General features: G+C 43.2%; 2 protein-coding genes across 3 annotated transcripts in view; one reads left to right on the top strand and one right to left on the bottom strand.

The window, feature by feature from the left end:
- The window catches only part of VASH2 (vasohibin 2), a 28,676-nt gene extending 19,145 nt beyond the window's left edge, over window positions 1–9,531 (top strand). The window contains exons 4-6 of one of the 2 annotated variants that reach the window (XM_005416162.2): window positions 294–675; window positions 2,497–2,612; window positions 7,102–9,531. In XM_005416162.2, the coding sequence (XP_005416219.1) occupies window positions 294–675; window positions 2,497–2,612; window positions 7,102–7,171 (568 nt within the window). In that variant the 3' untranslated portion in view covers window positions 7,172–9,531. The remainder of the gene's footprint in view (window positions 1–293; window positions 676–2,496; window positions 2,613–7,101) is intronic. The other variant, XM_031060249.1, reaches the window with a different exon arrangement.
- A 1,110-nt stretch (window positions 9,532–10,641) lies between these two features.
- ANGEL2 (angel homolog 2) lies at window positions 10,642–25,567 on the bottom strand. The gene is made up of 9 exons (XM_005416161.2): window positions 25,524–25,567; window positions 23,913–24,349; window positions 21,534–21,787; window positions 20,232–20,301; window positions 18,063–18,484; window positions 16,964–17,090; window positions 16,245–16,305; window positions 14,223–14,386; window positions 10,642–11,135 (listed from the first exon to the last, which is right to left on the bottom strand). Exons 1-9 carry the CDS (start codon window positions 25,565–25,567, stop codon window positions 10,981–10,983), a joined length of 1,734 nt encoding a protein of 577 aa, XP_005416218.2. The 3' UTR covers window positions 10,642–10,980.
- Between the last annotated feature and the right edge of the window lie 350 nt (window positions 25,568–25,917).

Here is a 25,917-nt window from a genome sequence, read left to right as displayed (position 1 = left end):
CTTTGGGTATGATGACCTGAACAGTGTTGTGGGTTTTATCTTTTCCCTAAGTGTGATTAAGAATAATTTCTTTTCCAAGCAGTGAAATGGGCTTTGGCAGCATTGGCTGTGTCTGGGCACAGAGATGAATGTGAGGTGAATGAATTCTCACACAGTGAGAATAAGTTTGTGTTTACAGGAAAGCCCTTTGCTCTGGCAGTTAGAAACCCCAAACCTGCTGAAGATGTCTCTCAGGTGTAATTGTAGCTGCTGCTCTCCCAGCACCGTTGTTGCCTTGATGCAGTGCACCCCAGCTACTTAACAAACGGGCAGCCCTCCGTGGAACGATTCCCCATCAGCTTTAAAACCCACTTCTCAGGGAACTATTTCCATCACGTGGTGCTTGGGATTTACTGCAACGGCCGCTACGGCTCGCTGGGCATGAGCAGGCGCTCGGATCTGATGGACAAACCTCTCACGTACCGGACTCTGAGCGACCTCATCTTCGAATTCGAAGACTCCTATAAAAAGTACTTGCATTCGGTGAAAAAAGTCAAAATCGGGTTGTACGTGCCACACGAGCCGCACAGCTTCCAGCCCATTGAGTGGAAACAGCTGGTCCTCAACGTCTCCAAGATGATGCGCACGGAAGTCAGGAAGGAGCTGGAGAAGTTTGCCAGGGATATGAGGATGAAGGTAGGTCTGTGCACCTGGGTGTTGGGCTCAGGAGGCAGCTGTGCCTTGTCCCATCCTGCATCCTTGTCCCCCTTGTCCCTTGCTGTGTGTCAGCCTGAGATCATGCAGGTATCAGGTGTGCTGGAGAGGGTGCTTGCATCTCTCTGGTGTGCTTTCCAGCCCTTACAGCTATTTAGTTGAAGGAGCTCCCCTTTAGCCTGGGAAACACTCGAACCCATACTTGTCCCTGGCTATCAGGGTGCTGTTGCCCAGTTTGCTTTCCTCAGTGATTCCAGAACAAGGTGATTGGGAAGAATCAGCATGGCTGGGGCTGGAACTGCTGGGAAGAGTGGCCTGGTTGCAGGTAGGGGGGGTCTGTGTTTTCCACCTGAGCTGCAGGAGGTGCCATGGGACATCAGTGTCAGTGGTTGCCTCTCCTTGCAGGACATGCCAGGGGGCTGATGTCTACTACCCTCAGCTAAATCCCAGAGTAGGTTATGTGGGACAGGCGAGTAAAGCGACTCCCTGACAGACTTCCCTGCTGGCTGGTTGGACTGAAGAGCTCATTGGGAAACAATGGGGAGACAGGGCAGGCTGCCAGGGGCCTGCAGGGTTTGGCTGCCCTTGGGCATGAGGGGTGTCCCTGACCGTGCCTCTGAGCCTGGCATGGGCCAGCAGCTCTTCGTGATGGTGGTGCAAGCAGATATGGTGCCTGTCCAGCTGGCTGCCAGCAGCAAGAGCAGAGCAGGTGTGTTGCTAAGTATGGCTCTGGCTCTTGTGCAGAAGTATGTGGCATGGTGTCCAAGTTATTCTGGGTTCTCTCCCCTTCCCTGCTAAAGGACGGCTCCTACGTGGCAGCCACGTGCCTTTTTGGCTGAGGCACCTGCCCCTTGCCCTGACCTTGGGTGAGCCCTGCCAGTGGCATCAATGTTCTGCTGCCATCTCTCCTGCCCTGCCAAGGAGTTTTGAGGGCCACCTTGTACCATGCTTAAGCATATGGGCTTGATTACTGATGTAATTAAGTTTGGGTTTTTTCCTTCTTCTCTATTCATGTGCTTTTAATACTGTCCAGAGAGCAAACAGCTGAAGCAGGCTTGAGTTGAAGAAGTCCACATGGGTGGATGACTTACTGATTTTTCTACTTGCTTTTGATAGAGGTCCAGCTCTCTGTGTGCACTGAGCTGTGACACTGGGTCTTGTCCTTGTGACTGCCTCAGGGCCAGGACCACAGCCCTGAACCCTTGAGGCTGAAGGCTGTGCATCTGATCTTTCCCTCGAGTTACTACAGCATTCAGAGGGCTTCCATTGTGAGTGGGCTGGGTTTGGAGGATCAGGTCTTTAAAGCTGTCCAGAGTGTGAGTATAATGCTGATGGCCCTCTTGATGTTGGAGGGCCTGGAGGATGGGGGCAAGTTGGAGACCTACTGAAAAGCCTCACTGTCAGAGTTCAGCTGCCAGCCTGAGAGATGGTCACCTCTATTTGCTTAGAGAAAAGCTGGAGGGTAATTTGGTTGCCTGAGTTTCTTTCAGCTGAGGCTCAAAGCCATTTTTCTTATCTCTTGCCGTTGCCAGCTCTGAAGAAAGCCATGGATGAGACAGTATTCAGCTGGGAACTGAACTGGTGACACCAACTAATTCTTGCAGGGGGCCCCTGAACAGCTATCACATGATAACAGCTTTGAGTTCCTCTTAACCTGCACAGGGTTTGAATAAGCCCCAAGGGACTGAAGGCTCTTTGTGTGCCATCCCTGCTACTGTATGAGGCCCTTTATTTTAAATTTTTATTTGCAGTGAATCATTGCCTTTATTGAAGGCCACTTCCTTCCCTCCCCATCTCTCACAGATTCTGAAGCCCTCAAGTGCCCATTCTCCGATGAAGGAGAGGCCCCGGGGTAAGTCGCTGTCGCCGCGCCGGAGGCAGGGCAGCCCTCAGAGACGGGCCTGCAGGAGGGACAAATCGTGAGTATCCCTGCCACCATCCCTGCTGGGCACAGGGGAGGCTGCTGGGGTTACTTTGCTGTACACAACTTCTGTGCTCACTGGCACATACAGGAAAACTGCACCAGGTGCCTTTGGTAGCAGAGAGGCTCCAGAAGCTGCTGGCACTGCTGATGTCCTGGCATTGCTTCCAGTGCTTCCTGCTGCCTGATGGCCCCTCCGTGCAGGGTCCTTGCACTGTGCAACTTACAGAGACAGGGGAAATGTACACTTGTCTTCCCAAAGTGACAACATCACATGAATTGTATTCTTTGATTTTAATCAGCTTAGAAAAACCCCAGGCTGCTTTCCATGTGTGTCATAGCTGAGAGTTGTTCTTCAGCTGTGTGGGGAAGGATGGATGCAATACCTCTAAATGGATAAAACTGTGCTTCCAGACCCACAGGCCTTTTACAGCCACTGGCAATTCAGACTCCCCTACCTTAGATGTGGAAGAGCTGAGTTCTAGCTGTAGTGCTCCATGCCAGGAAGCTGACAACTGTGAAAGCCTATATGTAACCCAGATTAGTCACATATTTATGATCATTGCTTTTTAAATAGGCTCCCAGACTACTGTCTCAGCACTTATTTATTTATTTTAAAGCACCTAACAAAGACATTAGACTAACCTTCTAAAGATAACTTCAAGATACGCTAGCAGCAGATGATTTCACAGCAAGCTTTTATTTTTACACGTTCATTCACACTCAGTCCATGATGCTGTACTTTGGGCTTCGTCACTGAGAGCTCCTTGTTTAGTGCATAGATAATTATAGTTGTGATGGGCTCAGCTGCTTCAGGCTTCTTCACCTCCTAGATTCTCTTTGGGGAACAGTTTCATTTTTGAGTTTCTGATAGTGCTTCTGCACTTGCTGGAGTGGATCAAGTATTTCTGGAGAGGAATGAGTGTCACTGGGCTTGGAGACTCTCCAGTTGAGGTGGTTTACTGAAAAAGCTGCTGGGCATGTGGCTGCTCTACAGTGACTGATCTCTCCTTGGCTGCTTTGCTTTTCCAAGACAGTACAGGTGGCCTTGCAGTGGCTTCAGCACCTGTTACCTGCTCAGTGCTACTGTTCTGTTGCTCTGCATCAAGAGCAAATTATATGTAACTCTAAAATAAACCCTGGGTCACCCTGACAGAAGATGCAGGACCCAGACACAGTGTGATGAGCTGTGAGCCTTGAAGGGGGAATGGCATCCCCAGGTCAGGGATGAGCTGAATGACACATCCCAGCACATGCAGAGGTTGATATAAGGGGAGAAATAAAGAAGAGAAATGGGATATTCTCTTCTCCATATTGGTGGATCTCTGAGAACCTGATGGAGTGAGAGGCCTTTGTGTTACACAAGAACAGGAAAGAGTCAGGTTTGCTCGGCTTTAGGCTGGGATCCAAGCTAAAGAATGGCTGTGCTTATCAACACTGTTTTGTTTCTTTGTGGATCTCTTACTCACATGCTGTAATTACAGCTTTCTTGAGCTTGCTGGGGAGGGGGAGAGAAGCCTTTTGCTCCAGTGTGAGCTGGCAGGGGCAGAATAACACATTCATTTGAAAGGCTTCACCTGCTGATGACAAGCTGTTATTACAGCCTGGGTTTTGTCAACAGTAAAATTATATGGGCCTGCTGGGAGAAATCTCCCACTGAAGGATATGGAGTGTGAACTAGAGTATCTTGGCTGGATTGTTTCTGAAGGACAAAGGCTGAAATTGTGCTTAAGGATGGAAGAGGATTTCACAGCCACAAATATTTAACTTCTCATCCTTGCCCCTTCAACTTTATTAGGGAAATGCTTTAGTTGTGGCTGCCAGCAAGCCCAGGATAGCCTTTCAGCCTGGGAATGCAGCTGCAAAGCAGGTGGGGCACATTGCAGGACAGGTGGCAATGCAGTACCCAATGCATGCCTGCTAGGAGGCTGGTGTTTAGTCAAACTGCAGCTTGTTAACTGAGCTGTGCAGCAGTCCCTGTGCTCTTAGCCCACAGCTGGTGTGATCCTGCATGGATACAGAGCATATAGATAGGGCAGTGTCAATCTCCCTGGTGAGTCTGAAGCTTTACTCTCTCCACTTGCCCATCCTCTGAATTCCCAAAGCAGAAGGGTGCAGTAAATTGCAGAACAGGCAGTGAAGTGTTTCATCCTCACTAGGAGTTCCTGGAGCTGGAGGGGTTTGGGAGAGTTGCTATGAGTTTGGAAGGGAGGGTCATGCAGTAGTCTGGAGAATCTCTGCTCCTAAATGTCAGCTCACCAGATCTATTTCCTTTCAATTTCATGTTGAGCCTTAACACGCATGCTCTGTGACTGGCTGGCAACATGGGCCTTGTGTGCTTCCAGCCCAGTGTAGCTGCTGAAAGGGAAGTTCTACTAGTCTGTTTTATCAGGGTGTGCAAGGGGGCAGGAGTACATTAGGATGTGTAACATCAGGCAGCTCCCGTGCAGGGAGCTCTTGAATCCTGTGTGCCCAGCAGGTGGGCACAGCTTGCTCACGCTCGTGGTCAGGGTGCTTTGGACAGGAGGTGTTATCTGATGGGCCAGTAAAGCAGAGGCCCCTGGCCTCAGAGGGCATGTTTGGCATAAGGTCATTTGGCACCAAGGAGAATGGGATCTCTGGTCCAAGTCTTGTCTTTTCCTGAAACTTATGGAGGACAGTCTGTAGCTAAAAGCTACAGACAGTTGTGGATGGGTGGAAATGGGCATGTCACCATGTACAGTGACTCCCCATCCCTCCTGGATAATCAGAGAAGGTACTACCATCCAGGCATGCTTTAATTAAAACCATATTGTGACCCTAATTAAAGAGAGGGAGAAAAAGGTGTGAAGAGAATCCCTAAATTGGAGAGAAGGGGGAAGGAGGGACACTGGAAGTTTCATACAGTGCATCTCTTGCTGGTCTCTGACTCCTACGCAAGCTCTGAGGGACGCAGCTTGTAGTTTGTTTACTGGTTAGTCAAATCCCATCTACTCTGAAGGAATAATCAGGAAAAATGCAAACTATCTTACCGTGATTTCTTTTAAATGTGATCCCTTCCTGCAAGTGAGAGGAACCAGCGAAGACTCCTTCACTTCTGTGAATTACTTAAACTGAGACAAACACAAGGCAGGGTGCAGGGCAGTACTGCAGTGAGGATGATGAGGTTATTATGAGAGGTGCTTAGATAAATGGCAAAGCAACAGGTTTTTTTCAATGTGCTGCTAGGCAGAAGAACAGATGCCTCAAATGCTGTGCAGATTCTCAGCAGGGATCTGGTGTTAGCTCTTAAAAAAATAAAATCCTTATTGAATTGAGCAATTAAAAAGTATTTCAGAGGCTCTGTTGCACACATGCATGTGTGAGCTATACACTCTCAGCTCTTGGGGCTGCGGCAGTACAGCTGTTCCCTGGTGTGTGCCCCAGCAGTGTGCCACAGGCAGGGCTGGGCTTTCCCTGCTTTCCAGCCTGCCTGTGGCACTGCTGCCTCTCCAGGGTCCTGCTGCCTGCCCTGAGCCGCTCCAGTGAGAATGGGCTGGCAGCCTGCAGCAGGGAGATAAGGGCCAGCCTGGCTGTGCAAACTCAGGGGTCACATCTGCTGCAGAGTGAGCAAAGAGGAAGCACACAGAGCTGGAAACCAGGGCTGAGGAGCTAAAAGCACTGGAGCCATGATCAGCCTCCCATTGTACTGCTGGGGCTTTAGCTGTGTTTCTGCAGGGAAGCAGACGTGCTATGGAGTACTAGAGAAATGTGTGCTTTAAACAATGTCTGTCTTCAGAAAAGCAAACACATGGCTCAGTGTGAAAGCAGCCAAGAGCCTGCAATAAATTCTCAGATTAGACACTTCCAGACTATAAATCAGCTGGATAGTTTTGGTTTGACAACTTTGTTGCAGGAGCTTTTCCATTGCTTGCTAAAAAGAGAGAGACTGATAGCTCAAGGTTTCCTTTGGTTCAGGCTGTTGGTATACTTAAATGGCCTAACAGCATCCATGTGTGTGTGATTGCTCAGGTGAGTGGTATCAGAATGCTGGACGCCAGGAGGCTGAAGGGAGTCCACCCTGTGTTTTCTGTTTGGTGGGCTCCAGCCCTTCACAGAGAGCAGCCAGGAGGAGGGGGCAGGCTGGGGGAGAGCCAATACGCAGTGCTCATGTGAGAGGCCCTGCCTGTTTGCTCTCAGCTCTTTTGGCTTTGTTCTAAAAGCTGGAGTCCTGCTCCGGGGTGGATGACAGGTGGGGTGTGTCTAGTCTTAGCTACTCATTTAGGGCCTCTCTCAAGTCAGGAGGAGGGGGTGCTTCAGGCTCACATCCTAAATCCCAGGCACAGCTTGTCTAATGCAACACACGGACAGCTCTATCACAGTAGCTCCTGTAGCCGATTTACCAGGACTGTGTTTAAGATGACACCATTAGCTCTATCCACCCTCCCTGTGGCTGCTGAGCTCTCCACGCCTGCACGGTCGTGCGGGATCGCTGGTCAGCAGCGCCCTCTTCCCTCCCCTGTGCGCAGGCCGGCGGTGCTGGACAAGAAAGGAGACCTGGCTGCACTCAACGAGGTGGGCTATCAGCTCCGCATCTGACACGGCCGTGCCACGGGCTCCAGAGGGCTTCCCGCTGCTGCCGCTGCACTTTACCTGCACCCCCTTGGAAGGAAAAAGGAATGGGACTGGTTTTTAATTTATGTACTCTCACAATAAAAGTTTGACCTAGAAAATAGGGGGTGGTTGTTTTTGGTGGCGGTATTTATTTCAATTTATAGAAAAGGCATCAGTGAAGAGAACCTAAAATTAGATTTGCCAGGATATGAGATTTTTTTTTCTCTCCCATCATGTAGCAGGTGACTTCAGTGGTGTGAGTTTCTTCAAATACCATTTCCCTGTACAAGTGTTAATTGAACTTGGCCTTGTGCTGGGTGGTTGCATTGGAGTAACTAACAAATCATATTCTTAGTATTAAGATGTGCTGGGGTGCAGTGCAATTTAAAAAAAATCATATTCACTATTAATCTTTAATTCAGCAATAAAAGCAAGCAGTGAAGAAGTGGCATAAGTTTTTAAAGTACCAGTATTACCTCACTAGACTTAATAGATATGCAAAACTGTCAGTATTATTATTTTCTAACCGATTTGTACTGTTTCCCAGCATTACTGGGAGTATTAAAACAGCACTGGATGTTTTACTGCCACCTGTATTATTATTTTCTGCGTGTTGCCGAAAGATGTTAAGTAATAGTAATATGCAACTGTATTCTTAACACTGACATCTTGTTAGGCAAGATACAAGGGTTGAGGTTTTTTAAATGATGATAATTGATGAATAATGAATTTTTAAACTTTCATAATTTTTTTTATACTTTTGTCACAAGCTTTTAGTCTTTCTGAACTACACCGCTGAAGCACAAAACATAGAGATTGCTGTTTTGTAGAGACAAGTCAGCTTTTTTCTCATATATGTAGTACCTGGAATAATGGAAAAACTGTGGGAATTGCTAACCTGAGTCTATGTGCTTTTCTCTCCACATTTATGTGCAAATTTGAACCTTGTCTTTGAAAGGCTGGGCAGTCTCTGATGGTGATGCCTTGACACCTTGTATTAAATCAGGCATGGCAGGCTGAAGTCAAACCTGCTGTGCTGTGCTGGGAGTTTTCCTGCACATGTTGTAGTAACAACTGCTTAGTCAGACTTGAATAAGGAAGTATGACTGAAATAGATGAAAATCAAGCTTCTCTGCTTCCTCCCTGCTCAGCTGTATTGTTGTAAGACTTGGCTAAGGACCTGTGATGGACAGCAGTGTACTCAAGTGATGCAGTAAGACTCGCTGGGGTCCACCATTCGACTTAGTGAAGTTCTCTGGAAGCATTTGAATGCTGCATTCCTGGAAATGTTTCATTAGGTGCCTAAATATAAACTGGATTATTGTACATGTCCAGCCTCTACCCTTTGTGCTGTGCTCATAGATGATGCTGCCATGGGCCTGGTGTAGCTCCCTTCCTGGGCACTTACTTTTTTGGGATCTCAATGAAGATGGATGCTGTTACAGACTGACAGTAATGCTTATTCAAATGGAATGATGTAAGCTCCTAGGACACTACCATCAGCCAGAAAATGAATGAATGTAGAAGGAAAGAATTGCTTGTTCACAGACCTCATTGCTCAAAAAACTGAATTTCACCTGCCTAAGACAGGAAGAAAAAGCCAAGACCCAGCAACCTTCTACAGCCCATGAAAGGCTTTCTACTGATTAAGAGTTCAAAAGCTCTAGAAAGAGAACTTTTCAAAAGTGTGACACTTCTTTATCCAAGTTTACCATACCAATATCAGGAAGGCCTTTCCCATCCCTCTTTCTTTAAACTTTTCCACTCCTGTGTTCACAGTAAGGATTTTTTTGGTTAAGGAGTGAAGCTGAAGAGAGGGAAATACTCTTTTGGTAGAAATTCTTGTGTAATTTGATATCAGCTACAGAGTTTTGGTTTCAAACTTTGTGCTGCCCAGTGTCTTGTGACCTAAATATTTTTTAAAATGACTTCTCATGGATAAAATGATGTGGAAAAACTTTTGATCAGCTGTATCCTATAGCACAATGTTATCTGATATGTTGCAACTTTTTTCTATGAAACCATGGTTTACTTCAGCTCAAATAATGGTTGTATATAGTTTCTACCCTTGTCCAGCACACTTTATTTTCTCTTAACTGATACTGAAGCTTTTTAATGCTGTAGAGGTGTGTTGACAAATTGCTTTTGGTTCTTGTTTAAAGTTCTGCTGAAATATTCTCTTGAAACTTGCTTATGATGGCATTTGTCTTAAGTGTGGTTCAAGTGACAGCGAAGTGGTCAAATAGTGTAGAAAAACATGCATGACTTTTTGGACTTTTTCTCATCACTTGTATACGCACAGCATGAAACTTCAATAAAATTATCATGGTAGTCTTTTTTTATGACTTATGTGTGGTTTTTTTTGGTTTTGCTCTTAACAAGGGTTGCTACAACTGAACAATGTTTTTAGCTGTAATGTGGGTGTGCCCAGAAATTTGTTGCCTCTATCTAAGTATGCTGGCATCTATGAGATTACTCAGATGCCTGAAACCAGACAGCATCCAGGATCAAACATGTTGTCATCCTCAGCATCAGCCTGACTGTTAACAGGCAGAAGAAAGATCTTCAGTTACAACTACCTATGACTATGACAAAAGTAGCCTCTTCCAAATTTTCAGCAATGTAAGCTGAATGTTTTAGCAGGTGCTTATATTTTGTAATGGACTGAGGAGCTTCTTTAATTGCAGTTATCTGCAGTCAGGGAAAGGCAACACAGATGAAAATTCCACAAGTGCTTCTGGGAGACAAATGTGTCTGAATGGGTGCAGGTTTTCCAGCACTATGGTGAAAGACAATTCTTACTTCAAAGCTGGTTCTACATACACATCCATGTGTCGTTTGACCAAATGACAAGATTTGTTTCCAGCCCCTCTACATTTCCTACTCAGGCAGTCTGGTGGTTTTTTAATTACTTTGTAAATTGTATTTTATAGAGAATGTTTATGAGTGCAGCGTGAGAGTAAATATAAAACCATGATAATTTAATAACATCAGGATCTGTCATTTCAAGATACAACCAGGCCTTTTTAATAACTAAATGGAAAAAACCCCATCCTGTCACCACTTCTTCTATAGGTATGAAACCTTAAGATGTCAAGGGCTAATTTTTTTGCTCCTGTATACATCAGTTAAGTTTCCTGTGATGTGGTGTGCTCATTAAGCTTAGCTTTATTTCAGATATTTTAAAAAACATTTCAGTGAATGCTACCTATATTTAAGCCCATAGAATTTTAAGCAGCAAATTCTTAAAGCATAAGTATTTGCCTGTATGCCTTTCTTCCTTTGAAAGTTCAATCTTGCAGCCTCTGCACTGACAACACTGAGTAAATTCCTTTGCAGAAGTGTTAAGATGGAAGTGACCACAAAGCACCTTTGTAGTAAAACATTATTTTGAACTCATTTTAAAACGCTGCAGATACACAGATACATTCCCCTCTGCTTGAAGAAACACACAGTTCTCAGAATAGTCCTTTTTACTGTGATTTACAAAAAAATCATTTACAACATATTCATGAAAAATAATGCCATTTGGAGTCTGGCACAGATGTTTTCCTTTATCAAAGAGGAAGCTAATGTAAAATCCTTTTTCTCCCTAAAAGACTTGGTAAATTAAGCATTTTTTTTAAAAGGAAGTCCCTTTAGAAAGTCTACTTTACACAACACTAATAAATCAGCATGCAGGCAAACTTATTTAAACTGGACCAGCAGTGCTCAAATTTTAAAAAAATAATAATAATCATCCCATGAGAGAGAAGGTAAAGGGAACTTTACCTACAGCACAAGTCCTTTGGATATTACCGTTCAACAAGCCTGAACTCTGCTAGCAGTGGCAGGTGGTCAGAAGAGTTATTTTCATTGGGAAGACCATTAACAGTCCAAAGATCTTTCTCTGTTACAAGTGCCAGCCTGCCAAGAAGTTTCAGACCTCCACAAAAAGAATCCTCTGCTCCTGTTAGAAAAAACAAATCAAAGGGCATTGTTTATCAGTGTGGGCTAAATATCACATGTTCATACAGATGTAGAAGGAGGAAAGCAGAATGGCAGCAATGATGCACAGTTGTTACTGTTCCATGCAAAATCACCAATACAACAGTTTGGAAATTCTTTTATGATTCCCAAAACAGAGTTTCAGCAGTAGAGCTCAAAGTATTTCTAAGGACACTATTTTGTGGAGGGGTAAATAGAAATAAAAAGGAAAATGCAATTATTTGTTCATTCTAACTCCCCTGCAAAAGCCTCATATAATCCAGTCCACTACTTTAGACAACAGCATTGCTAAACAGAGCTGACACTTGTGAAAGTATCTTTTTAGAGTTACTGGTTCACATAACATTTTATTTCCGTATCCTCAAGCACACAGTTCCCCAGCAGGCAGGTCATACAGACACTTTTGCTCATAAGGATGAAGGCATTCCAGCTTTCTATTCCCTTTCATCATAAGAAGGGATCTCCATTATCTCCTGCTGCCTATTCCTGTAACTACCTCAGGAACCCACTCCCACCTCCTTCCCCAGATGGAACACCGCACTGCTCATGCAAGAGGGAACACGACTCAAGCCTTGCAATCACTACACACTTACATAGAATGGTTTGGGTTGGAAGGGATCTTAGGGACCATCAAGTTCCAACCTCCTTGCCATGGGCAAGGGACACTTTCCACTAGAGCAGGTTGCTCAGCGCTCCATCCAGCCTGACCTTGGACACTTCCAGGGATGGGGCAGCATTGGTCCCAATACCCTGAGGAATGAGGAACTGATCCCTGAGGAATGCCACTTGTCTTCACCTGGGCATTGAGGCACTGATGGCAGCTGTTTGTTTCCAGCCAATTCATGGAGTGGTGCAGCCACCAAATCCATCTCTCCAGCTGCTGGGCAGGACCATGTCAAATGCCTTGCACAAGCCCAGGGAGATGTTCAGTTGTTCTACCTTTTCCACAGTTACTGTAACCCTGCCACTCAAGGCCACTGGATTTGTCAGTCATGATTTGCCCATCATCAAAGAGCAATCAGCTTCTCAGCTCAGGTGGAGAAATTTCACTGAAATCCTTTCATGATGTGTAAAATTTAGATTTCCTGAGCTATGTATTCAAGTTGGACAACTACTCAGCAATCCTACCTATTGCTTTCAGAGTGCAGAGATGATCCTGGGCAAGTTGAGTGCTTTCAGGACCTGTACAAACCGCAGCTGTAAGTTTTGACAGAAATACTTCCTGTGTGAAAGCTCTCAGCAAATTCAGAACTTCCTGGCTGACCCTGGCACTGGCTTCCCAAGAGATACTTTAAAGGACTATCCAGCAACTGCTGAACTCCTCAGAGTTCAAACAGCTTCATCCTTTGCCATCTGCCAGCTTTCCAGCCCTTCAACAACCCAGCAGCTGTTTGCTGCTTTAAAGAAAAGCTTTTTCACTGCAAAGATCTCTTGGCAGCTCTAGAGCACATGTCCACCAGGTCTTGAGACAAATTTATCATTTGGGACAGCACCTGTGTATCTACAAAGAAGCAGTTTGTTGCCACAGAGAACTTGGTCTGCGTGCAGTGGTTAATGTCACTCAGAACACTCAGCAAAACTGTGCCCTGCAGGACTCAGGTAGATACTGAACCCTGGTTACAGGAAATCCTGGCAGGTGGATTTTTTATACCAAATATTTGGATAAACATGACAGAACAAAGCATGAATATTTTAAAATAAAACCCTTTAAATGGAAAAACCCAATCTGTGAGCCTAGACCACATTTAAAATTCACTTGTACTGACTTTGGCAGCTTTAAATACAGATCATCAGAAAACTGAAAATCCAAACCATGGCTTAATTTCTAGGAGCTCATGAATAAAAATGATACTTGTTTAAAGTAGTTGGAAAATTCAAGTTTGGTTCCATTCTATACTCTGATGTGAGAACAATCTATTTGAAAAACAAGTGCAAAAAGAAAATAGTGCTGTATCTCTGCTGGAGCAATGATGGTGCTAATGATGCAAAAAATATATAATGATGATGCAAAAAATACACAAACAGGTGAATTAGGATTAAATTCTGTGCAGAGATGCATTCTGCAATCACACAGCACTCCATTAAATTACATGGCATTCAGAAGTAATTTAAATACTTCCCATATTGTGGTTTTTCAGTCAAAGCTTTTTTATGTGCCATTTTACATTAATGTAGCATTTACTGTGCACATTATGACAAGTGAGACTTGTGTGAATTGACTCAATGAATTCTAACAATCTAGTCTCAAGTTGCAAGAGATGAAGGTGGTATTTTCATTCCACATACTGAAAAAATCTTAATTTATAATTCAGCTTTCTTTGCTCCAATGCAGAGACATTTATGTGCTAGCACTGCACTGATGTTTGTTGATGGCATGAAACACAGAACTCATGGGAGCATGGAAAACAAACTGCTCAGAAGCACCCACAGAACGAGTCCCAGAGCAGTGAAGCACGGAGAAACACTGTGATACCATCACGAAATTCCCACAGAGGTACCGCGACTTTCTTGCACCATCTGGTGACTTTTAGCTGCAATTGCAAACTGGAGAGTGACAGCTGGGCCCGTGCCAGTGACCGTGCTCACAGCAAAGGCCAAGAGTCTGTTACTTGGCACAAATTATTGCAAGACAAGCTGAGAAGTAAATTGCCAGGAAACGGTTCGTTTATCAGTTTTAATGCACATCACAAATTGCTGTTCATTGTGTTGATCAGATGATTGGGAATACTGCCTTGCTGTAGGTCTGGCCTGCATTCCTGACAGCAGTACTTCTCAGGTGCTACTTCCACTGCTGCTTTCCTGTACCTCCAGCTTGTTCCCATGCTGAGACAGGAACCACAGAAATGTTCACTCAGATGAAAAGGGTGGCCCTGTGTGGCACTACAAGTCCAGCTGTGGTGAGCTGACAAGGCCATGTTTCTCAGGTAACAGCTGACATTCAAGGCCCTACCATGAACCTCTGAGGAACTTCTCATGGATGAAATCATCACTCCAGCAAAACAAATATTCTTGTTTAGCATTTATGAAAATGAAAAGTTGGTTTCTTTACCTGGCTGGTCAGCAGTATCATCATTTGCCGCAGAATAGAAAATATAATCCACGGTGACAGCACTTCGGGAATGACAAGTTGTCACTTCTGGAATCCCAGTTTCAGGGAAGTAATGAGAATACACTGAAGACAATTTAAAATGGTGCCGCAATTTTGAAGATGACCTTAAGAGACATCAAAGAAAAGAATTTTATTTTCTTCCATTACCAAGAAGGAATAAGCAATGAAGAAATACCAAATAGTTCCTGGTTACAAACAAAATTAATTATCTGGATATGCAAACTAGTATTTCTCTCCTGCAAGCCATCCTGTAGCCTTTTGTTTGAGAGGCCTAAAATTCTGAAGGCAAAATGCAGGCAGCATTTTTGAGTAAAATTGCTGATCAGAACTGGTTTAGCTGACACTTTACTTAATAGATAGCTTTCACTCTATATACATTATGTAAGCATTTACATGTCCTCATTCTGCAATCTCTTCCTGACACGCAGGCAGAAATGTCCACGAAAGCAGCTCATATGAAAGGAACAAAACACAAACTCATCTAACCAGACCCTTCAGCATAAAGAGAAATTCAGATTTTTAGAGGTTTTATTGTCCCCCAAGCTAGAGGTATCAAGTTCCAAGTTAGGCTATGCTTATGTCTTTCTTCCACTCAGGCTCCCATTTTCTGTCTCCCCATCATTTGTGTGTTGCTCTTCAGTTCAGCCCATCTTGTCTCACCTGTCTTTTCAATCTTGAAAGCAAAATGCAAACTGCACCTTTCAGCAAAAGAACTCCTGTCTCTCAGGAGTTTTGCTTCCATCATCTCTACAAATCATCCATCCCTCAGCTGTACCTGCCTCATCCTGCATTTTAAACCTAGGCTGCAATGTGTTCTGATTGAAACACAAGCAATTAAACAAAAAAATCAGCACATTACCTTGCCTGATTCAGAGCAGAAACAAATATGCCAATTGGTACAACACAGGCAAGTAGTAATTTGGTTTTGTTACCTGACATCCCTTTTAAGGTGAGGGGAAAAGCCCTCCAAGAAGTATTCAGCATGCTATGGATTTGAACCATAGCATAAGGCTTCCTATTTGTTATCTACTTCTTTCAGAAATGCCATGACACCTTTTTCATCACCAAGAATCACCAAGAGTCCTACTATGACTATCTGCAGTGATGCCAAGATCTCATTTCTGGTAAGAAATACCTGACTTGGAGCCTGACATCCCATACGTACATTTAGGGCAATTTCCTTCCTCTATGCCTTACTTTATATGCCTTTACCAGTTTGGTAAATGCAAATAGATTCTTGCTTTCAAAAAGAAGTTACATTTTCCTCCTCAGCATTCTAGCCATGGCTTCCTCCTGACTGAAAGCTGTATTAGCAAATCCATAATACTCCACATTTCTCAGACTCAAAGAACTTAAATACTCCCACAGAACTCATGACAAGGAAGATTTTATGACTTTTCCAGTTCCTTTCCCTCCTTCATCCCAGTTTCACACTGTATGATAGGATTTTATATATCCATAAACCAGTGTATCAAATACAAAAAAAAAAGAGAGAAGTGCCAATACTTCAGCAGCTGGACAACACTGGCTTATTTTTTTCCTCTCCCTTTTTTAAAAACATGGCTTCTGCAACTGGACTGAAGTTCACATGTTTCTTGTAATATCTCTACAGAGGATGATGTTCTGTTTATGTCAAGAAGTGACAAAAAATGCCAGAAGCATTCTTTTAATGAGCAGACAGAGAGTACCCTCTAGACAGCACTGACACCTCAGCCCTGCATTCTAAAAAAATATCTGCAAGTTTCTGAAGAACACATATTCCATTATTGCCAGTTCTAGTCTTCTGCTCTCTGATCAGCCTTTTCATGTTTAAATGAACCATAATGTTTTTGCCAAAAGGGCAGACAGGGTTGGGTGATCATCAGGTATCCACAGCTGGAATCAGATATAAGTTTGGTCTAAAACCAAAACCAGCCCCCAAGTAACCAGCCAAGGGCTTGCATATTTTTCCCCAATACATACTTTTCAGATGCTATTACAATCTCCTGAGTGTTGTCTGGTTTTGCTGTTTCCAATTTTTCTCCTGCAAAATGACAATAAATTCAATTTCTATTTAAAATGGGATATATAAAATGAGACCAATGCTGAAGAGCTACAGTAAAAAAAAAAGTATCTTTAAGTACGCTTAATTTTTTACAGCAGACAAGATACAATTCACCAAACTGAAATAAACTCTGTTCCATTAGTAACATCCCCTCTAAAGACTTTTTTATATTATGTCTCATTCATTTATTCTCATTCTGTCAAAGGAAAAAATAGTGGATGAAAGATGTAGCCATACTCAGCAAGGAATCACTTGGTTCTCCCAACTGTTCCATGAAGTGCCAACACTATAATTCAGAAACACTGAGGCAGAATGCAGGTCCACACTCTGTCCATGTGCTGCATCCCATCACCTCCCTCTCCCACTCACAGCACAGCTGGCTTTCGGGATGCAGACACAGGAGTTTAAACATTACACACCAATTCCCGAAGGGAAATTTCTAACTATTATCTTATAAATATTCAAATTTGCAAAGTTTATATGAATAAATCACTTTGCACTCTAATGAGCCCAACAAGGAAGTTTTGTAAGCTCAAGACTCACTGCTTTTTCCCCACTAAAACAGAATGTATGGTTTTCATACCAGCTGAATGACACTTTCAAAGGCTCACAAAAATTCATTCATTCAAAAACTGACCTGCATTTTCTTCCTTTGGTTGCTGTTTTATTTCATATACACAGTTTTGTGAAATACCTAATTTTTTGGGCCAAATTGGAATAGATAAGATTCTTTGTCCCCTTGGAAACTGTTCTTGTCCAGAGACCTGAGAAAGACAACAAGCTTTTTTTCAGACAAAAATCTGATTAAAAAAAAAAAAAAAAAAGAAAACCCGCCAAACCAATCTGAAATAAGTGAACATTTTTTTGGTAAAGTTTAAAGAAAAAGGCCCAGCCCCTTGGAATAATTATAATGAGTCAAATCCCTGTAAAAATAACACCCTTTATGTACATCCACTCTGTTTATCTGTAGCAAGTTCTTTGCAGGTACCCAATTTTTCCAGATGGTTCTTGTGACACTGAGACACTTCCAAGGACACTTTTAGCAATGTGACAGCCCTGGCTCAGCACACAGAGCTACACAGATCAGCTTCAGGATGCTGATCCTTCTGGGAGCAGATCAAGTCAAAGGGGGGCTTGAATCAAGTCCCCACCAGCAAAGAACACCCAGCAGGGCTATTTTTTTGGTCATGTTTCCTTATTTTATGCAGTTCAGTCAGTCCTATTACATAGCATGTGACGCATCCAACAGCTGCATACAAGAGCTCACAACAAGACATCTTTTATCATGAAACAGTTGAGATTCAGCATCTAATTGCAGCTTTGCTTTTACAATTACTGCAGCCACCAAGTTTATCTACAGTAAGAGTTATCTTCCCACAGAGCACACAGGAGGTTTTTTATTAAGTGATTATTTTATCCTACTTAAAGACTGGAACACTTAAACACAGTGATAAAATCATCCAAACACAGTGATACAATTGTTCTGTGGATTCACTAAATTTCAGGAATGATTGTTGGTGAGATTGTCCTTTCAGAATGCTGGGAGAGGACACAATATTCCCTAAGGCACAGCTAATATATCCAAGCTTATTTAACTGCAATAACTTTTGCTTTGCAGGCTGCTGACAGGGCACTAAGAGAGGCACTGCAATGGAAAAAATCACAGCACCACCCAAATACTTCTATTTAATCAGCATTAACCATTTTTTTGGTAAGAAGTGAGAAGCACAGCCTACCTTCCCTATAGCAAGTCCTTCATAATTTAACTTTCCTTCCTTTATAAATCTGTACAATGGAGAGCCAGGAACAGAATTGAAGTCCCCACAGATGATAATTGGGCAGAAAGAGCCATCCTTCTGAGGGGCAACACTGGCAATCTCTGCCAGGAGCATTGCAAGCTGGGTCAGTTTGATGTCCCCTCTCCTTGGGTTGTACAGCAGGTGGGTATTGGCAATACAGATGGCAGCACTGGCTTTACAGTGAAATCTGGGCTGCAGCAGCAACACCAGTCCAACGTTGTCCCTGTCCAAGAGTGGGATATCACGGCGAAAAAATTCCACTGGGTTTGAGGAAATCAGGCTAAATTTGGAAGTTTTGAAGCAAATGGCACAGCCATCAGGCTTTCTGCCTGTCCTCATTTTATACTCACAGTGATACCCTGCAAGAAAGGCAATTAAGAACATAAAATACTATTGTATAAATAGAGATCTTAAAACAAACAAACAAAAAAATCAAAAAGATCTCACACTGCTTTCTCACATGACAGTCAACCCCAGTCTGAAGTACCAAAGTCTGTGTGAAGTTCACATAGACTTGTGCTCACTTTTCTTTCTGCCCTAATCTGAGCTGAGGCAAGGCAGGACAGGAAACGTGGTCCAGTACCTCATGCAAAGTGCAAACATCTATATATTGTAAGTTACCAGTCATGTTCTTATCTCCTCATCTGGAAAAAAACCCAAACCAAAACAACAAAGAAACCCCCACAAGGCACATAAAAGTGGCCTTGTGCATTGAAGTTCTTCCTGGATGCTACAAGAATGGCTTAGGAGTAATACCACTGAAGCATTACCAATCAAAAGCCTTAATCATGCTAAGTCATTAGTCAATATCTAAAATTATTCATGGAACAAAGGTCTCAAATGTATTTACATAATTATGCAATTATCCAGTGAGCAGCAAGTGGCAAGCCTTCACCAAGGAAACAGAGACACTTATCAAATGACAGCACTGGAGTTCAAACAAGTCCATCTAGAAATAGTGATTTGCCAATTTCTTCATTTTATGTAGAAGTGATTTAAACAAGATTTAAACAAGACCTTATCTATGTAAGGAAAAAAAATTAGATCTTGAAACAGTATCTAGTTTTTGCCATTTTAAAATGTTCTCTGCCCTGCCCAGACTATATGAATTCATGAAGTACAGCCTTGGTGAAGTAGGGTGAGCTGACCTGAGCTCACACCAGTGCTGGAACAGGGGATTCCCATTCCCTTCTCCCAGATTCAGGCCATGTTGCTCCTGCCACTTAGTGCTAACTCAGTAAACTAACAGAAAACCAATCCAGAAAAGTAAAATTAGTCTGGATAGTATTCTGCTGGACTGATGGATTTCACCAGTGAGTGCCAAAACCAGCCCAGGATAAGGGGCAGGACATGCATCTGGGAGCTAGGGATGGGGAAATGCTAGGAAGAGCTAAAGCAAGCTCCAGATCCTCCTGTACAGAAGCTACAAGCTCTCTTGCCCCCACAAGTCTGGCCTCAGAGTGTTGTTTCAAATTTCAAGCGGATTTCAATCAGTACTGCCATTACCCTCTTCTTTGCAAACACTCAATTCTGAGACTACCTCAACTAACCAAAAAAGAAAAAAGTATCAGTCCAGTGCTGCTCCTTTACCATGTCCTCCTGGCATCAGACAAGAACCAGTGCCAGGATGGAAGCAGGGCCTTGGGACTGGAAAGTGGCGCAGGGCATAAAAGATTCAAATCAGTTTAAACCACTATGGAATCAACCCTTTGCAACACATTCCTTCCATAAAATCACAGGAGGGATAGTGACAGGACAGTCTATTCAGACTGACTGACAGCACTTGTATAAAAACCTCATGAATATGTACTGACCATGGATAACATTTAGTGCTCATATCTGGAAGGTTTCAAGGCAGAAAAAACATGCCCTTGAAGAGCTACCCAACAAGAATACTGGTAAAAAGGATTAAGGTGGTTTCAAGAGAGCACTCGATGAATTTGTAAAAGAGGATACACAACACTGTTGCATGTTGATTCTATGCAAAAGACTTGATTCTATTATAGTACTAGCTTCCTCAAAAAAAACCCCCTGAGTTCTCAAAGGGTAACAAGTTATCCCTGCAGGGGAGAAGACAATGTATTGGTCCTAAGAGTTTCATCATACCCAGGGATTCCAAACTTGACTTGATCTCTGTTCTGTAGTGGTCTTCTTGGACTTCCTGTAAGCAGAGCACCTAAGGCAAAGGTTTACAATTAAAATATATTAGTAAGTACATCAAAATGTTACTACAGCATATCTCTGTTGGCCAGTCCATACAGGAATTAAAAAAAGCAAACTCAGAAGGTTTTTGACTCCATAATCCCACAAAAGAATTCACTCTTTGTAGAAAATGCTCCCTAAGATTATGAAGAAGGCCCCAATTCCTCCTTTTTCAGACAGACATTTTCAGAGGTGAGATTCAATTTAATCACAATAGTAACTTGGTCCTACATTCTCAGCAGCCCAGGGGAAGGCTGAGGAAGAAGGGATGAAGAGGCAAATGGCATACTACAGGGTGAAAAACAGGCTTCCATATTATAAAAACCTGAACCAAAGCTCAAACTGAAAATACTCATTTAAGAGCGTTCACAGAATCACAGAGTATTTTGAGTTGCAATGGACCCACAGGGATCATGGAGTCCAACTCCTGCTGTGAGCATCTCTGAGCCTTCCCCCAACATGCTGCAGTAACACAGATCTACAACCACCACTGGGATAAAGGACTGAGCTCCCAAAGGGGAACAAGCTACCCCTGCTTGCTGAACTGCAGCAACACATTCCACCTGCGCAGCTGACATCAGCTCATTCAAGCTCTCAAGGGAGAGTCAAATCTCAAGCAACATTCTGACATCTCTGCTTCTCTTAAGGTTACAGTTGCAACCAATGAAACAGTTAAAAATCTGTCCTTTAGCAAGAAATTTCTCTGTGGAAAGGATAACTGCATCTACCAGGGTCTGAGAGCAGCTGCTCCTCTCAGAAAGCTATCCAAGGTATCTCATTGTAAATATAAATTTATACATCTTGTATGCATTTATTAGGAAGAAGGGAAGAGTTTGAAGGGACTTTAATTTCCAGATTCCTGGCTACATACTAACATGATTGCATTTTTCAAATGGCACAAGGCTGTTTTTCTGTGGCTTCCCTAATACAACTATTTTTTTTTTCAGTACTGTTTTTTGACACAAACAGGATGGATTCTATCACTGAACTTTTGTTGGTCTGAACAATGATTGAAGCAAAATTTTACTGACTTGACTTCCTGATTAAGACTTACAATAATTTATGTGTCCTCAAAAACAAACAATAAACTCTACAACCAACCAAAACCACAGAGGTGTTTTTTCAGACCCCAGCACAGAGTAGCAGAACTTGCTATTTCAGTTTATCAGTTCTTAAGAAATATCCACGTGCTCATTTTCTACTCACATCTGCATCCAGCTCTTTGATTTCTTGTAGGATGTTGGGAAATCTGTATGTCCAGAATAGCAATCGCTGCCTGCAGTGTCTGTACAGGTGAGAGTTGTCTTCCAATAAATTCTGTGAGAGAATGTTGTAAGACATGACTGTAAAATCAAATGTTGCCTCACTTCCTGTGCTGCTTTGGTCAGATCCTTTATTTTTAGCAGTTTTCACTGTTTTACTCTGCTGGCAGATATATTCCCAGTGTCTTTTGATGGTTCCTGTTAAAAGCATATGAAGCAGAAAAAAGTTATGTTATAGACCATACGACTTCTTACTGTTCTTGGAAATCATTCTACTGACAACCATTTGTCCTTCAAATCTCTTAAATAATTCTAAAAGCTTATTTAATTAGCTGTGATTCGGACCCTCTGTTTAAGATGGATAAGCATCAGTTAAAAAAACTAAAAATCAAACAAACCAAAACAAACAGCACAAAACCATCATATGCCCTAGATTTCAACTGCTTTGAAACTGGGGAACTGGTCTGTTCTAAGGAGATTGTTGCAATCAGACTGCACCCCCTGCTCCTGTAGAAGGGCTGCCTAACTGGCGAGCCAAATCCAGTCTGTTGGGAGTCTCACACTGCCTTGTGCCACTGCCTCTTCAGCAGAGATGGTGTATGCCAGTCTGGATACACTTCTCAGGGCAGCAGCATATGGGCACCTTGCTGATCTCTCTATGCATGACTAACAAAGGGTTAGGAATCCATCAATCACTTCTACCATGTGTACAGTCTGTAAAACTCAGCCATAAGCTGCAACAGGGTCTACTACAGGAGTCCCAAAACAAATAATGAACCCAATTTTCCTCAGTGAGTTGAGATATCAAGAAATTATTAACTTTCAGAAATACTAAGAACTTCTGAAAAGGCATCCTTCACCTTTCTGCCATTTTAAATTTCATACTTACTATTAGTAGGAAAATTCATAATAACATATCTGCCCATCATTAAGCATCCAATTACTTTTTAAGAAATGTATTTCTCCACTTAAAAGCTCACAGAGATGCTTTTCACCCTTTATATCTGACCTCATCTGAGAGCAAGCTGAGGTTCAGTTATCTGTGCTAACAATCAGTGGCAGACTGCAGCTATAGCTGCCACCATCTGTCCTATTTGGGGAGTAATTTTCATTGCTGTGCTTAGATTATTCAGGACTTTACAGTGTTTGCAATGAATACAGCAAAGCTTTAAGTTCTGTTTCTGTGGTGGGAGAGAAGCCACATTGCTCCTCAGCAGGTATCTTTAATTAGCATCTCCTTCCAAAGGGTAACTGGGAAGGACCACAGTGCCAACCACACTCTCAGATAAAGCTATCTGATAAAAGGCAAGCAGGGTTAAGGGAGGTCTCTGTAATTAAGGCACAAAGTCCCCTCCTTTGGCTCCTGAAGATAAATATGATGTTTCTAAGCCTTATGGGTATTTGTGTCCAAAAATCCCTTTGGGATGCTGATAGCATCTATTGCCCTTTTAAATCATAAAACAATTTCCAGTTTATTTTGCTAAGGAAGTAATTTATGCAAGAGGGCAACAATTTTGACTGTGGCCCCCTGTTTGTCTCACACTAGACAAAACTATAAATATACTCAAGACTCAGCAAAATATTTGGATGCTATGTACAAGATTGTATTTGTAACAAGTTAACACAGACACTTCGAAGTTTCATGGAAGTTTGTTACTAAGCCCAGTAGACAACTCTGCACTTCCTCCTGTATTTATCTGGATAAGCACACGTGATGCCTGCTCTGTCAGATATGATCTGACACAAACTTGCTACCATGCCAGTGGCAGAATACAGCTGTAAAAACAAAATCACACTGGAAGTATGCACCATTAAAGCTCAGTGAATTCATTCTCAGTTTTCTAGGTCACAGATAACTCAACTGGTCTGGAAACCAGTTCAGGGTTCATGAGCTCAGGTAGAGCACAAGGAATGAAGCTATACAACTGCCAGTCCAGCTCAGCCATAAGCAAGTCAGCCAAATCTTTTTGCTTTCCAGAGCTTCCAAATTACCAGACATGACCTGATGACAGAGACATGAGAGAGTGTTGTCTGAACCAAACTCAGGACTCCCCAGGTTGGGCAATCCCTCACACAACTGGCTGTGTTCCACTGCCAAGTGCAGTGAACCTAGATTTGGTACTGTTTGACAGCACAAAATACAAGTTTGCAGACTAAACAGCATTACAAAACTGGAGCATTTTAAAGAGATGTTTCCCTGAGAGGGGTGCCAAGAAAAACAGCAACTCAAAAGAAGCAGGCACTACTGCTCATGTCTCTAACCTTATTTGGTGTATTCAGCATCACAAATAAACACAGCAAATGAGCAAAGAGCATCTTTTACCTTTCTTGCTGCCGTGTTTTTCTTCATTCTGTGCTACAGAAAGACAAGATACTTCCTTCTGATTAGACAAGTCTGTTTGTTGTTCAGGAATTGAAGTATCATCCTGGCCACTGAGTTTTCTCTTCTTTGTCAATGGTTCTTCTCCCTCAGATTTCATACTGGGGTTGGGTAGGTGAAAGCAACAACTTTGTGTGTAGTTATCAAGATGCCAGTTAGAGTTCTGAAATTGTCTCCAAGGTCCAAAAAATGGATGGAATCTCCAGTTTGCTGAAAAATCAGCTGAAATGGGGAGTGGAAACGAGGCCCAGGGAGGATAGTGTCCAGCCCATCTCATACAGCTGGAAACTGGGCTGTTCAAGGCCAGTATCTGGGAGCCATTCCAGTGGGTGATCCAGTCTCTGCCCAGCCTCTGCACATGGCGGGGCAGCATGGAGTGTCTACCAAAAAAGCACAAGGGTCATTGCTAGCACACAACTACATCTGCCTGTACAAAGCTGTGGAGGCAAAGTCATCCCGGTCAGCATTTACAGAATATACTCCCTCTCTACAAGTTAATGCATACAAGATATTCAAACACTTATATACAAGGTATTTAAACTTTTATCTAAATTATATGCAAAATGGGACTTTACATCTTGCATCCTTTTCCCCCCACAGATTTGTGACATTTAGTGTCCAAACCCTATCTGTCTCAGTAACAATTTAAAATTTATTTTCTGCCTTGTTGAATTCAAGTGTCTGATCTTTCAAGCGCTCAGAGGAATGAACTTTACAAAAGATCATTTTTGCATGATACATTAGCTTTATTATAAGGCTCTTTGTAAGGAATGAGGAGACCACTTTCCTGCAAGCTGTCAGAACTTTGTTTGGAAAGCCATTGATTTGGCTCAAATCTCAATGCCAATACAAAAGGGAAATAAAGGTACTAAGTCTCAAGCCATCACTAGCACCAGCTTAAGACTAAATCTGTATTCTTACTTCTTTTCCAGGAGAGCAAATCACAGCAACTAAAGCCATGAAAAAAGGTGGGTTTTTTCTTTTTTTTTTTCTTTAGAAGAAAGAAATCTGTCTCAACAAAATCACAGGAAGGTAGGCTGAGTAACAATAATGTCTCAGATTCCTCACTGTTTAAATAAGGTATATTTTGAGCCTATAAGCAAAAGATATCAAAGCTTGATGTGCTTGAAGTTGTACTGAAGTGAGAAATTCAGCCAAGCAAATAAGCCAAAATACAGAATCACTGAATCACAGAACACACTGAGTTGGAAGGGACTCACAAGGATCTTTGAGTCCAACTCCTGGTCCTGCACAGGACATCCTGAGAGTCACACCATGTGCCTGAGAGCATTGTCCAAAGGCTCCCTGAACTCTGGCTGGCTGCCCGGTGCTGTTCCCTGGGGAAGCTGCTCCAGTGCCCAGCCATCCTCTGGGTGAGGAACCTTTTTCTAATATCCCACCTAAACCTGCCCTGACCCAGCTTCAGGCCATTCCCTCGGGTCCCATCACTGGCACCACAGAGCACAGAACAGTGCCTGCCTCTCCTCTTCCCTTCCTAAGGAAGTTGTAGGCTGCCATGAGGTCTCCCTCAGCCTCCTCCGGGCTGAAAATGACCTCGGCCACTCCTCACATAGATTCCCCTCCAGGCTCTTCACCATCTTCGTAGCCCTCCTTTGGACACCCTCTAATCGGTAACACAACTCTCAGCAAAACCCGCTTGTCCTCAAATAACCTTTTCCGCCATAGCGCACCAGATGTAGTACGGCAGAGACAAAAACAAAACACCCTCCCGGACACCACAGCATTGCTGTGGAGCAAAAAGAGGCATCACTCCTTTACAAAAAAAACCCTGAACACATGTTTTACAGAAAAGCACTGAGACACTGCTCCCTCCTAACCCCGCAGCCCCCTCCCCCAGCAGCAGCACGCCCCACGCCGCGCTCTGTTTACCGCGGCCCTGCTCGGCCTAATGGCGGGCATTGACCACCAGCGCCCCCAGCCCCGTTAC

This window comes from Geospiza fortis, unplaced genomic scaffold (genome assembly GCF_000277835.1).
Source record: "Geospiza fortis unplaced genomic scaffold, GeoFor_1.0 scaffold41, whole genome shotgun sequence".
NCBI classification, from domain to species: domain Eukaryota; kingdom Metazoa; phylum Chordata; class Aves; order Passeriformes; family Thraupidae; genus Geospiza; species Geospiza fortis.
This window is presented reverse-complemented; position numbering and strand designations above follow the sequence as displayed.